General features: G+C 42.2%; 1 protein-coding gene across 1 annotated transcript in view; it reads left to right on the plus strand.

Annotated features, from left to right (window-relative positions):
• LOC125379754 (retinal homeobox protein Rx-B-like) overlaps positions 1–9917 on the plus strand; it is a 36665-nt gene extending 26748 nt beyond the window's left edge. Inside the window, exon 4 of the mRNA XM_048395793.1 lies at positions 9702–9917. Within this exon, the coding sequence (XP_048251750.1) occupies positions 9702–9917 (216 nt within the window). The remainder of the gene's footprint in view (positions 1–9701) is intronic.
• The last annotated feature ends 5020 nt before the right edge of the window (positions 9918–14937 follow it).

The following is a 14937-nucleotide window of genomic DNA, read 5'->3' on the forward strand; positions in this document are numbered from 1 at the left end:
CCCTTTTCAGTATCCTATCTGCTGGTTTAGGTCTGCCAGCTACATTATGCCTCACAATAGAAAAGACAAGCCTTTCTCTCTCATTGAGGCATCGAACACAGGATAGGAAAACACGCAGAGCCTATCAACAGGCCCAAAATAGACCTCAGTTCGACCCGTTCCTAAAAGGACATTCACAAGTGATATGAAACACTCTTAGATCAATGGCGGGGGAGAATACTTCGTCTCCAGCACGATCGCTCTTCTAAATTTGTCCCCGAGTACAATAGAAACCTCTATAAGGGTCTCAAGGGGACGCAGACAGTGACTGGGGGGCCCTACGTATGGGTTGTATTCACCCCTGGGCGCCGCTGATGCCTTCTATTGGTTTATTGTGCCATTGATCTATTGGGAAATAATTCTACTTCATACTCTCTGTGTTTAAACTTTCAACAGATTCTCTGTAAGAAAGAAAGCTTTAAAAGTCGCATTCGGAATGTGTCGAGATGCTTCTCCACGCTTGATGACGCACGTAGCGTTATGGGGGTCGATGCGGGGATAAATCTTGCCCAGAAATAGATCCGGTTATTATCTGGAAAAACATCCCACTTTCCATCTGAATGTGATAATGGTGACACCTCGGCCCGCGGTCTCGTAATCTACCGCTTTCAACGAGATCACACGTGCGCAGGACAGTTTCAGGGCAGATGATGTCAAGTTATTGTGTTAGCGTCTGTTTATTTAACTCAACAAATGCGGATGTCTCTAAATACCGTAAAACCTTCATTCGATCTAAAAAAAAGTATTAAAATTTTGTATGATCTGCATTTGCAGCCGTCAGTTATTAATTCGAATGTCCCTATGACATTTTCCAAGACGCAATACCCCAATGGTTCGTAACATGGTCTCCGGGTTGCAATAGATCCCTCACCCGTCCTGGTCAGTAAAGGTCTTCAGCAACCCATGCTTGTCGTAAAAGGCGACTAACGGGATCGGGAGGTCAGGCTTGCTGACTTGATTGAAGCATGTCATGGTATCCCAATTGCGTGGATCGATGCTTATGTTGTAACTTCACTGGATTGTCTGGTCTAGACTCGATTATTTACAGACCGCCGTCATATATTTGGAAAATTGCTGAGTGCGGCGTTAAACAACAAACAGACAAAATATACGATCTATCTCCAGCAACCTAAGCTTGTACGAAACTGAGCAGGTAATGACGCCGTTGATAGCGTCGGTGTACCCCGACAGCGCGGAACGATGATCACTTTATCAATCACATGCTTGTCTGGTCCAGACTCGATTATGTGCAAGTCACCGTAAAAACGCAAGAATACTGCGGTGGTAAACACCAACAACAAAAACAAACGCTACATTATAATGTGACCTTAGTCCAAAACTGTCTCCATGGGATTCTGCGCAGGGTTAGATCCCAGTCCTCCTTGTTTGTCGTTAGAGGTCACTCAAAGGGTATTGGGTGGTCATAATGATGTGTGTCTGATTATGTAATTTGGTAAAATCTTCAAGGTAACTACTTTATAAAAGGAAACAAGAAGAAAATTTCCGTTTACGACATTGTGTCATAACAATATATACTCTTTAAAAAAAGAAACGCAATACGGATATTTTTGGCCATAAAAGCAAAGAGGACCAAGAGGTGCAAAATGAAGACTGAGGTTTAATGTGTTTTCTGTGTCGGGAAACACGTACGATTCGGAAAAAAACGCACCCAGTGTATTACCAAAAGGGCCATAGAGCTGCACGTACTGCACGTGCAGCAGCACTATGAACGGTATTGAAGTGCAGGGTTTTTGATTGCCTGGCATCTTCGTCAATCGAACAGTGACAGTTCAACGACATGCCAAGAATAACAGAAGTGCAAAGAAACAACGTCATAGGCCGCTTGCAGGCAGGGGAATCTCGATCAGCTGCAGCTAAAGTTTTCAATGTAGCGCCCAGCACCATCACAAGGCTATGGGATCGGTTTCAACAGCATGGGACAACACGTGATCGGCCAAGGTAAAGACGACCAAGAGTAACCATCCCCGCCCAAGATCCGACTGTGCCACCTACGTGAAAGGACGACCACTGCCACCTCAACCGCATCCCAAATACCCGGACTGCGCAGAATCTCCGACCAGACCTTACGAAACCGTTTAAGAGCAGCAGGTCTACGAGCAAGACGTCCTGTTCGACGCGTCATATTGGGTCGACAGCATCGTCAACAACGACTGGTTGTCTTTAACACAGGGTGTGGCCTCAACTGCGATGGAGAAATGTCTGGTTCAGCGACGAATCAAGATTTCTCCGTCGATGGGGATGGAAGAGCACGGGTCTACAGACGTCGGGGAGAACGTTACGACGGAAACTGCGTACATGAAGTGAACAGGTTTGGAGGGGGTAGCGTTATGATGTGGGCGGATATCTCCCATCATGGCAGGACAGTTTTGGTCCCCATCCAGGGCAATCTTGCGGCTCAACGATACATCAGCGAAATTCTCCTACCACACGTCCTCCAAATTAAAGCCAACGGCAACGATGTTTTCCAGCAGGACAACGCTCGACCACATACAGCACTGATCACAAGAGCCTGTCTACACAAAAACAACGTTGATGTTCTCCCCTGGCCCTCCACATCCCCGGATTTAAACCCCATAGAGCACCTGTGGGATAAATTGGATATACGGCTACGCCGACGTCAACCACAACCCCAGACGTTGCAGCAGTTTGTTTTTGCGTTGCAGGCCGAGTGGGCTACCATTACCCAGGATATAGTTCGCATACTCGTCTCTTCCATGGGCAGGAGATGTCAGGCCGCTATCGATTCCAACGGGGGACATAGGCGTTATTGATAGTAGCTGACCTTCACCTTGGACTTTACCTATGTACCGATAACTGAGATGACTACAATCACCAAGTGTTCTCTCCACAATATTTTGGCTCAATACATTGTACGGTTCCTCGTATAAAAGTATTTTCCTACCTCACACAAATCTGGCTTTGCGTTTCTTATTTTTAAGAGTATATGACGTCATCCATGGAATGTTGCCGCAAATTAGAACATTTGTAAACGCGGACAACTTTAGCCCCGCGTTGAAGCATGGCACACAAACACATAACATTCCACCTCATATTGCTTAACATTTTGGTATTACATTTATCCATACAAAAAACTACGGAAGCGTAGTAGGGCCACGGTGAATAGTATCTCCTACGTGGGACATACTATCTCCTACGTAGGACTTACTATCTCCTACGTAGGAGATAGTAAGTCCTACGTAGGAGATAGTGATTCAAGGCCATACTAAGTCCTACGCAAGAGATAGTAAGTCCTACGTAGGAGATAGTAAGTCCTACGTAGGAGATAGTGATTCAAGGCCATACTAAGTCCTACGCAAGAGATAGTAAGTCCTACGTAGGAGATACTAAGTCCTTCGTAGGTGATACTTAGACAAAAAAACATTTTAACCGTGGCCCCACTACGCTTCCGTAAAAGACAGTGTCAGTAAAATTGTTTAAATTACATGTTTAGAATTGTCTTTATTTTTTATACTTTCTTTTCAAACCGATTCAGCAATACAAGGTGGATTGTGACCACAGAGTGTAAAGCTTGCCGTGTGATAATTAGTTTCTCTCAGTTATCTAATTCATTACGTGATGTAAATATCCTATTGTAATTTCTATGGTTACTCATGATTATGCCTGAGACCAGTGCATGATATTATTAGTTGACAAATCAATGAGCATTTTCCGCCTGAGCGTGGAACCGTGTGACATAAGGTGGTTATCTAAGTGAATTCCTTTCAGATAACCATATTGTTTGCTTCAATGAAATACACCTGGATCCCACAGTGCGAGCCAGTCATCATTATGGGACAATTTCCACGAAACCATTACGAAAGGACAGAAATTCGTTAGCGTATGGCGTAATGATTTATATTTGAGATTCTTTTGAAAGACGATTACGATTTAGAACCAATCTGGCAACATATATTTCAACTTCAGGAAATCAGTTGTACTGCGTGTATCATGTAGACCTGGTCCCTTTTCACAAAGCTACTATAGCATTAGGATGATCGTAATATAACTAATATACTTGAACATAGATTTACGAAGTCACAGCGCCACGATGGCTTTATAGAACAGGGTCCTGAATATAACAATATCAAATGTAATAATGTTTAGACACTGCTGTGGAAAATGATCTGGATATTATACGTAAACTTGTTTTTTGGAGGTGATTTAAATGAAAACTCAAGCTTGTTCTCTGGAAAACAAAACGTCTTAACGGAGGTATTCAATGGCAAGAATTCCAGTACGTAAAACAGGAAGCTACAATAGGGACAAAAACGTCGCGCACTCTTATTGATCTTACCATTGTTAATGATGATGTTGAAGTTTTAGAAAATGGTGTTGTAGTTTTTAGGGGCTGACAATTTCGAAAGTACTGAGTTGTGCCAGAGATTTCTTGATTTTTTTATGCATTAGACGGTTGAAAAAAAAGAGAGAAAAAGAGAAATTGACTGCAACATAAGTTACATTGTTCCAAGGTGTTTTTCAGAACAACATATTTAGTTTCATAGTTTTGATTAAAAAAAATATCTAGTTTTGCAGCTGTAGCTAAGAAATGTCTATTCACCTGTTCCCCGAGCATTTTGTTTAACCTGTCTTGCACCAGAGATGTACATGTATAGTGCTTTGGTGAAGGACCTTTTAAAGAGATGAATATTCTCAGGAATACTGATGATTGGAATATCATTTTATTACATCCCCAAAAGGACCCGTGAAAATACGGGGTAGAATAGGTCTTTAGCAACCCATGCTTGCCGTAAAAGGTGACTATGCTTGTCGTAAAAGGCGACTAACGGGATCGGGTGGTCAGGCTCGCTGACTTGGTTGATACATGTACTCGTATCCCACTTGCATAGATCGATGCTCCTGATGTCAATCACCGGGTTGTCTGGTCCAGACTCGATTATTTACAGACCATACGTCTCAGTTGATATGATCAGATGTTGAATTTTTAATATTTTTGTCTTTATTGAACCAATTTATTATTACACCAAATTATCCCGCCACATCTTACTTCTTACAAAGTGTTGCAGGAATGAGTGATGGTTAAATTGACATAATTAAATTTAACAATACTTCTTTCAATTTTCAATTACATTAAAAAACTCGATAGAATTTCTTTTGCCCCTCAGTTTAGTAAGTGGTGCTTAAAAAATAGACTAAATTAAATTAAACAATAGGTTTTTTCAATTTACAATTACATTTTAATATACAAAATCGGGAAAAATGTCTTTTGCCCCTCAGTAGATAGTGAGGTTTATATCTGTAATCGTCCAGGATCCAAGCGGAATCATGTTGTTTGACTCAGATAATGAGGACCTCTGCATAGAGCACAAGCCAAACAGTAGATTTCCTTTATCAAAGGTTTTTCTTTTTTCTTATATGTAACAAAGTCAGTGAGTGAGTGAGTGAATGAATGCTGTTTATCGCCGCAGTCATCAATATCCCTTCTGTACTTTTTAATGAAAACCAGTTACTGAAACATCACGAAGGATCCACGCTTGTGAGGCAAAATGACACGCCATGGTGAACTATTTTGACCCGGGGCCCACAAGGAAGCAGATTCAAAAATAACCTCAAGCTTTCAAAACGTTTTATGGCAGACTTGTGGACATCTCCAAATTTGATGAGTCTGTGATCAAAATGCCCTATTTTTACTTGTGTACCATGTGTTCCCGTGTTCCTCCAGATGACCAATTGACTAGGCTTTGCGTGTGTTTGCGACACCTCACCTCACGCGTTTTATACTAGGGTTTCGAATGCACCGACATTTGAACCTAAGTTTCGATATCCTATCTGTAAACCAGCTGATTAAAAAGTTCTCATACTTCTCATGGAATCCGATGAGTGCATTAAAGACGTATAAAGTTTCCAAACCGCCACGCCAGACTCTCTTGTTACTGCATTGTTTATTGCAGCTATTAATATGTAGCATACAATGACATTTTACACATCGCCTAGGAGCTTCGATGAACGAACATTATCTCTCGAGTTAATTAATTTTATAAGTTTCCAGCTGAAAATGTTGGGTGCATCTCTTAGATTTAACAAATGGTACAAAAGCAAAACAGGCCTAGATCTTTTAACCTTTAAACCCCAGCCTCTTCATTTTAAGATTAATGTACACCCTCTTCATCTTGTCGCCTGAAAACTTGAAACTCCTTTGAACCAGATGTGGTTCATTTACTGAAATCTTTTCCATCCTCCCGTACTCCCTCTAACACAAGCCAGCCATTGCGGGGGAGCTGCCTTGTACACTGGCGCTTACAACAAACGTAACCATAGCAACGAGTGAAGGGTGGTATAAGCTGGGCTACACTTGCAGGGTCTCGACAACGACATCTCAAGCAACCGCATTAACAAGACATATTTAACAATGTGTTTTTCCCCCCAGAAATTCATATCAAAACATTAACCTGGAAAGGTTGACTTTACCTTGATTTCTTGAATTGGGGTTCGTGGGGGCCCTGGTAATTAATTTCAAGGGTTCTTAAAGGAAATACGGGTCTTGTAATGAAATGGTGTAGTGTTCTGTACTGTAAGATTTGATAATTATATTACAGTAAACTACGGTTATAACGAACTCAAAGGGACCACTAATTTTAGTTCGTAATAACCGTAGTTCGTTATAGGCATATATAAAGCATTTATACAATAAATGGTCGGGACTAAATAATAAGTTCGTTATATAGGTCAGTTCGTTATAAGCGTGTTCGTTATAAACGTACTTTACTGTAGTTGCAGGACCTAATATGTCTTGTCATAACAATGGATATTGTTGTGTATAATCTTTTTTACGTCTATTCTGTATAGTTGTGCACACTAGACGCACATTTCTGCCTCGTGTAAAACCCTGTTATTCATTAATAGATTAAATTGTGTTTTCTGCTTTTGAAAACTATGTACTTTACAATGTTTATAGCAAAATTGGATTGCATAAATTAGAAATCATCAATAATTTGGATTTTAAAAAACTCATTTCTGCTGTGAGGTGAGGTGAAAATGGGGTTTAACGTCGCGGTCAAGATTATTGCACTGATATAGCGACGTGCATGCACGTGTGTGGGTGTGGCAGCTTGTACTAGTCCGGACTGATGGCAATTTATAGCGCTAGCCCACTGAGATACCATGCCGCAGTTTAACATGAATATCCTACTCAGACACAGTATACTGACCCCGAGCCGACCACTCCTTGTTTTAGCCCCTTAATGCCGAGTGCCAGACAGGGTAACAACATATATTACCATATAACCTTGTCTCTATGACAGGACTCGTACATCGCAATGACAGATAATTCGGATCTCAGATATCTCAGTGACATAGGTCTCGGGTCTCAGATATCTCAATGACAGAGAATTCGGGTCTCAGACATCTCAATGACAGAGGTCTCGGATCTCAGATATCTCAGTGACATAGGTCTCGGGTCTCAGATATCTCAATGACAGAGAATTCGGGTCTCAGACATCTCAATGACAGAGGTCTCGGATCTCAGATATCTCAGTGACATAGGTCTCGGGTCTCAGATATCTCAATGACAGAGAATTCGGATCTCACATATCTCAGTGACAGAGGTCTCGGATCTCAGATATCTCAGTGACATAGGTCTCGGGTCTCAGATATCTCAATGACAGAGCATTCGGGTCTCAGACATCTCAATGACAGAGGTCTCGGATCTCAGATATCTCAGTGACATAGGTCTCGGGTTTCAGATATCTCAATGACAGAGAATTCGGGTCTCACATATCTCAGTGACAGAGGTCTCGGATCTCAGATATCTCAGTGACATAGGTCTCGGGTCTCAGATATCTCAATGACAGAGAATTCGGGTCTCACATATCTCAATGACAGAGGTCTCGGATCTCAGATATCTCAGTGACATAGGTCTCGGGTTTCAGATATCTCAATGACAGCGAGCTCGGGTCTCACATATCTCAGTGACAGAGGTCTCGGATCTCAGATATCTCAGTGACATAGGTCTCGGGTCTCAGATATCTCAATGACAGAGAATTCGGGCCTCAGACATCCCAATGACAGAGGTCTCGGATCTCAGATATCTCAGTGACATAGGTCTCGGGTTTCAGATATCTCAATGACAGAGAATTCGGGTCTCGGACAGTCTCCATTTGTCCATTTTAACTGAAACCGACCTTACAGCAAATTCCTATTCCCATTAAATTGAATACTCAAATCTGTGTAAGAGTGTTCTTGATAGGTGAGTGAGTGAGTGAGTTGGGTTTAACGCCGCTTTTAACAGTATTCCAGTTATATCACGGCGTGTCAGCTTAATTCTGGAGGAAAGCCCGAAGTGATGCAGGTCTCAGACGTTTACCACTTCGGTGAAACCCACGAGCACGGGCATAATGCTGACAAACCTAGAAACATAATTGGGGCGAATCGGGACGCAACTCTGCACAGCGAATCGCGGCGCCTTAGACGACTGGGCCACCCGTGTCCCCCGTTCTTGATAGTGCTCTTGTTGAGTACTCAACCGCAAATTAATGTTCTTTAGGGCCTGGTCATTTTTGTTATAGACAAAACGTTTTTTGCCACTGCTTCCAGACTCGCATTTTGTTTCTCTGAAATGAGAGGCCTTTTTTAACAGTATGTTTGTATTTTTCACAACAGGACATCCAACATATCTCGTGAACGATTTAACAGGGGTTGGATGGATTTTATATTCCGGATTACCGAGGTTCAACTGTGTACGGTAATATACTCACCGCCAAAAGAAACGCGAACCACAGATACATATTATTTATTTGTTTATTTATTTGATGTTTAACGCCGCTCTCAGCAATATTCCATCTGTATAACGCAATTGGGATACGATAACATGCATCAACCAAGTCAGCGAGTTTGACCACTCGATCCCGTTAGTCGCCTTACGACAAGCATAGTCGCCTCTTACGACAAGCATAGTCGCCTTTTCCGGCAAGCATGGCTCGCTGAAGACCTATCCTATTCTATTCTACCCCGGATCTTCACGGGCCACAGATACATATGGAGAAGTATGTACGTTAAGAAGAGTTGTTTCCAATGTGTACCACTTAATGACAAAACTAACAATCAGTTAAGTTTTACCACAGAGTGCCTTTATTCTTATCACGATATGCTGCACGTGATTTACAAAATTTACACGCTAATCCTGTGGACAATTGGTGCATCTCGAGTCATGGGTTTATGACGTCACATGTGATGCGTTCATGAGCGTCGCTTCACACAACATACCAGCATGTTCGTTTGTGCTTCAAATCAATCTTTTATAATAATCTCTTGAATATAAGTAATTCTTCATTAATTAACCAACATATATGGTATTCGTGTTTCTTTTGTCGGTGAGTATAGTTTAATTTTAAGGATGCAGATGAGCAAATACTGGTACATACTTATGCTCGTAGATTTAGGATTGCACTGTTAATGTGGTGGTGATATACAGATAGCGTTTGTAGTCTCAGTAACCCTATACAGCTTCAGACAGTGTTTGCCCAGTGGGTTACACTTTGGTAGCCATATTGAATTTATGCGTCGACCATGTCTAAGATTTCATGATCACAAGACTTTTCCCGAAGCATCTAGATGCGGGATCTTTTTGACGCGAGTCGTGGGCGTTCTTCTTGTCCAGTAAATGTGTTTTTTTACTTGTGTTTCAGGGTTTGGATGGATTTTATACTCAAATGTATCGGGCATTTCCGGCGATACTCGGATCCACCACTCGCTATGTCATGGCGCCATCATCAGCGACGCTGTCATCTCCCAACGTGACACCTACCTCATCCGGAATAGGACAAGAACCGTCAGATCTCGCGATTGCTCTGGGAAGAAACGACATAGCCTCGTCGGGTTCATTTCCGTCAGGAAAAGACTGAGTGGCGGAACGTGTAATTTGTAATACACACACACACTCACGCACGCACGCACGCACAGGCACGCACGCACACACACACACACACACACACACACACACACACACACACACACACACACACACGCACGCACGCACGCACGCACGCACGCACACACACACACACACACACATACACACACACTCTCTACCCACTCACTCACCCATTCTAGACCTTGACAGGAAATTGTTGTTACGAGGGCTGGTCAAAGGTTCTAAACCTAACAAACAAAACCAACAATTGTAAAAGTGTTGTTTTTTTATTTATCAACATAATCTCCCTGCTTTTCAATACACTTCTCATATCGATGGTGAAGCTTTTCAATTCTAGTTGGGTAGAAGTTTTCTGAAGTCACCCTGAAAAACCCATTCACGGCAGCCTTGAGGTCATCGTTATCGTCATAGGGCTTTTCACAAAAGGTGTTCTTTCCGTTTAGGAAACATGTGGAAATCACTTGGTGCCAGATCTGGCCAGTATTATGGAGGGTGAGGAAGCCTTTGTAAGTCGAGAGGTGTGAGAAGAGACATTGTCATGAAGTAGTAGAACTCCAGCAGTCAGCATTTTTCTTTGACAGCAAATCAGCATAGTAGGCACCGGTGATCGTTTTTGATTTTCTAAGTAATCAACAAGAATCACACCCTTTGATCCCAGAATACAGTGGCCATAACTTTCTTCACTGATATTGAAGACTTGAATTTCATGGTGCTGGAGAAGTGGAATGGTGCCATTCCATGGATTGACGTTTTGACTCGGGATCATAGTGGTAGACCCATGTTTCATCACCTGTTACTGATCTCTTTTTGAATTTGAAGAAATCCTCCTCAATTAGCTCTAAATTTTCTCTGGCAATGTCGGTTCTTTTTGTCCTTAAGATGATTTAGAAACTTTGGCACCCAACGAGCAGATATCTTATTAATCTGTAAATGTTCATGGATAATAGTTTTAATGGATCCGTGGCTTCTATCTGTGTCTTCAGCAATGGTAATACCTCTACCATAGTAGTATCTGTGGTATGAACTACCATAGTAGTGTTTTCTATCTCCTTAATTGACTCTTTATTGATGGAAGTTAAGTGACGTTCAGACCTAGGGTCATCATCAAGGCTTCCAGCATTCTTCCAGCATTAAACATAGCTGAACTTATCCCCATACACTCACGGTCATGAACTTCTTAGGGAGTACGTTCCTTTAAAGTAAAAACATTTAATATCTTCTCGGTACTCGTTCTTTTCATTTCTGTGTTTCTGTGACCCCTATCACGTTCAACTGGCTGTCACTAATATACAAACGGCCTCAACAGACCAAATACACTTGCAATGAACTACTCAAACAATGTACTCCATTGACAAGTTCACTTTGTTATGGCCCATTGTTGAAAGTTAGTTAAGCTTAGAACCTTTTGACCAGCCCTCGTACAGCGTGCAGCGCAGTGCATCACTAATGTATAATACCCAAGTCTTCAACAACTGATATCCTGGTTAGGTGAGTGGTTAGGGTGCTCGACGATTCAGAAAATCAGGCTTCGATTCCTCTTGTGGGTACTCTCAATGTTTGCCTTTCGCTGTGCTGTTTCAATGTAGATTGACCGCCCATACAATTTGTGCTCTTTATCTCCATGCAAACCTTCACATGGTATGTTCCCTATTGGTTAACACTTCGAGATAAAGGTACAAAATGCTTTAATAACGTCGAAGTTGACCGAGTCAAAAGTCAGAGACAGCATATACATATTTATCTCGAATTCGAGATAAGCGGACAAATATATATGTATTTGTATATGTGGGTGGGTCCGGAGAATAGGTTCGAGATATCGGTACATTCGATATAACGGTGTTCGAGAACAAGGATCGACTGTATACTCCTAGCCTTAAGAATTAAAAAAAATCTTGCTGCTAACCACGAAGCGCATCGGTGTTTGTATGTGTGTGGAAAACGTTAAATGGGGAAAAATGAGAAGCACGGATTTTGTTACGAAACTGGAAATTCATAACTTGTTTCAAGGGCATGATGACATATGGCGGGCGACATAGATAGTGACACTGGTTGCTGTGTATAGGGAATCTTGTGTATTGTATGATGAGACTGGTCAGTGGGTGTTTCGGAAGTAAAAATATGCTGAAGTGTATTGGATGGATGGTGGCAACGGTTACTGTGTATTAGATGATGACAACGACTGCTGTGTATTGGATGGTGGCAATGGCTGCTGTGTATTGGATGGTGACAATGGTTACTGTATTAGATGGTGACAATGGATGCTGGGTATTGGATGGTTGCAACAGTTGCTGTGTATTTGATGGTTACAATGACTGCTGTGTTTTGGATGGTGACAATGGTTGACGTGTATTGGAAATATTGTGTATTGTATGATGAAACTGGTCAATGCATGTATTGGAAGTTAATATTTGCTGATGTGTATTGGATGGTGACAATGCCTGTTTGGGTTTGGATGTGACTATGGCTGCTCTGCTTGATGTCAATGGTCGATGTGTATTGGATGGGGACAATAGCTTATGTGTATTGGATGGGGACAATGGCTGATGTGTATTGGATGGGGACAATGGCTGCTGTATATTTGATGGGGACAATGGCTGCTGTGTATTGGATGGGGACAATGGCTGATGTGTATTGGATGGGGACAATGAAGGGTGGGAATGACTAATGTGTATTGTATTGTAGCAGATGCATATCAGTATCGGTTAGTGTCCCTGCTTCTATACTACTCAAAAGAGTTAAAGAGCACCCGATTCTTTCATATTGCTATAGTAATGCCACGACAGATTAACTATATTAATAAGAAAGAATCATGTTTTCCTTAACTTCTTTTGAGTAGTATATGTTCGGAAGGCCGGAAGGACGGTCGTGCAATGGAATATGTGTATTAGATGTTGACAATGGCTACTATGTTTGGAGGCTGCAAAGGAACGCTGTGCATCGGATGACAATGACCCTGTACCGGATGGTACCAAATGGCTGTACCTTTGCGCCTAGCGATAATGTGATCACCGTGAAATTCAGCTCTGAGAGGGTGAGCATAATAATTCTTAAGATGGCGCTTCTCTCTTCAAATACATTTGGGAATCGAACCCGATTCTTCTCTGACGAGCAACCGCTTTAACCACTAGCCTTCCCCAGCGCCCTTAATGACAGCTGTGATCTGGCTGATGTGTGTTATAGTTTAACAAGGTGTGTCTTGTCTATGTACATGTCATCGCTGTATTTGTATATAAACTACATTAAAGAACTTGAACACACTTACAATGTATCTTTTACGTTTTCTAATAAAAACATATTTGTGATTTGGATAATTAAAAAAAACTGAAGGGATACGGGTGTCCAGGTCGTCTTAATTCGATTATTCACAGACCGCCGTCATGTAGCTGAGTGCGGCGTTAACAAACAAACAAACAAACAAACAAACACTACTGTGGGTCAGGTGTCAGGCAAGGAAGATTGCGTGTCATCATCGTAGCCCGGCTGCGTGGATGGTTGCCCATATTGTCTGGTCAAGACTCGAGTATTTGCACGCAACTGTCATACAAACCGCGATTCGCTGTGCAGAGTTGCGTCCCTTGCGTCCCAGAAATCTATGATTGTGGGCTCGAATCCCAGTCCGCCCCGATTATGTTGCTAGGTTTGTCAGCACCATACCCGTGCTCGTGGGTTTCACCGAAGTAGTGAACGTCTGAGACTTGCATCACTTCGAGCTTTCCTCTTACATTAAGCTGACACGCCGCGATATAACTGGAATACTGTTAAAAGCGACATCAACCCAACTCACTCACTCACTCATACAGTTTTGAGATCGCTGAGTGCGGCATTAAATAAATGTAAAACGTCAATACAAGAGAATAACCAATATCATTTCATTTGGCGTGATGGGCAAAATAGCTGTGGAAACATATGAATAGACCAGTGAAAATCAGTGATGACACCAGGTGTTCGCGACACGCATGCCCAGCCCTACCGGTAGCACCAAAACGCACAGTGATGCCGCTGAATAATGCGCGCACGAACTAATAAGAAAAGTCTGTGCTGCACGTGCGGATTTGACAAGGTTGCCGGTCGAGTCTACTTGTGTGCAGGAGACAAGCAAATCAAGTATTTGTATTTGCTCGATATTTAACTCATTTTATCAAGTCATTTTGACATGTGTCATCTTTTCGTCTCGTTATTGTTTACATATAGATGGAACATTGCCGTGCGCGGCGTTAAACAACAAACAAACAAACACATCAAGTACTACTACTATCTAAGTATGCCTTTATTACAATAAAGTCAATATATACCCCAGCATGCTCGTCACGACTTGTAAAAGACAGTATTTGGACCACAGCAAGCCACAGGGGTCATAGCGCTATTTCCTGAGGATAATCAAACAATCAGAAATATATTTTTTTAGATAAAAGGAAGATTATTCGATATCAAGAGCAAAACAACAGAGGAGTATGATAAGGTCTCAAACATTTTCAAAATATTGTTTCATGTAGTGGATGATGATTGAAATGACAATGTCGGATATGGGGCAGTTGAAATCTTCACAAAAATGCCATGCTCGATTGTACCTCAAATGGAGTGAGTGAGTGAGTGAGTGAAAAGAAAGTGAGTGAGTGAGGTTTTACGCCGCTTGTAGCAATATTCCAGCAATATCACGGCGGAGGACACCACAAATGGGTTTCACACATTGTACCCATGTCGGGAATCGAACCCGGGTCTTCGGTATGAAGAGCGAACGCTTTAACCACTAGGCTACCCGACCGCCCCTATCAAATGTAGACATCAACGGCATAAGCTGCTGGAATGTAACTCGACACGAAGGGAAAGTTGACAATTGGAAAGTTGAAGTCGCCCATCGCCTGAGAACGTCTTGTAGGTGCATGGGTGGCCCGGTCGTCTAAGGCGCCGCGATTCGCTGTGCAGACTCTGCAAGAAACCTATGATTGTGGGTTCGAATCCCGGTTTGCCCCGATTATGTGTCTAGGTTTGTC

Source organism: Haliotis rufescens, unplaced genomic scaffold, assembly GCF_023055435.1.
Source record: "Haliotis rufescens isolate VD_foot unplaced genomic scaffold, xgHalRufe1.0.p SCAF_146, whole genome shotgun sequence".
In the NCBI taxonomy this organism is placed as follows: Eukaryota; Metazoa; Mollusca; class Gastropoda; order Lepetellida; family Haliotidae; genus Haliotis; species Haliotis rufescens.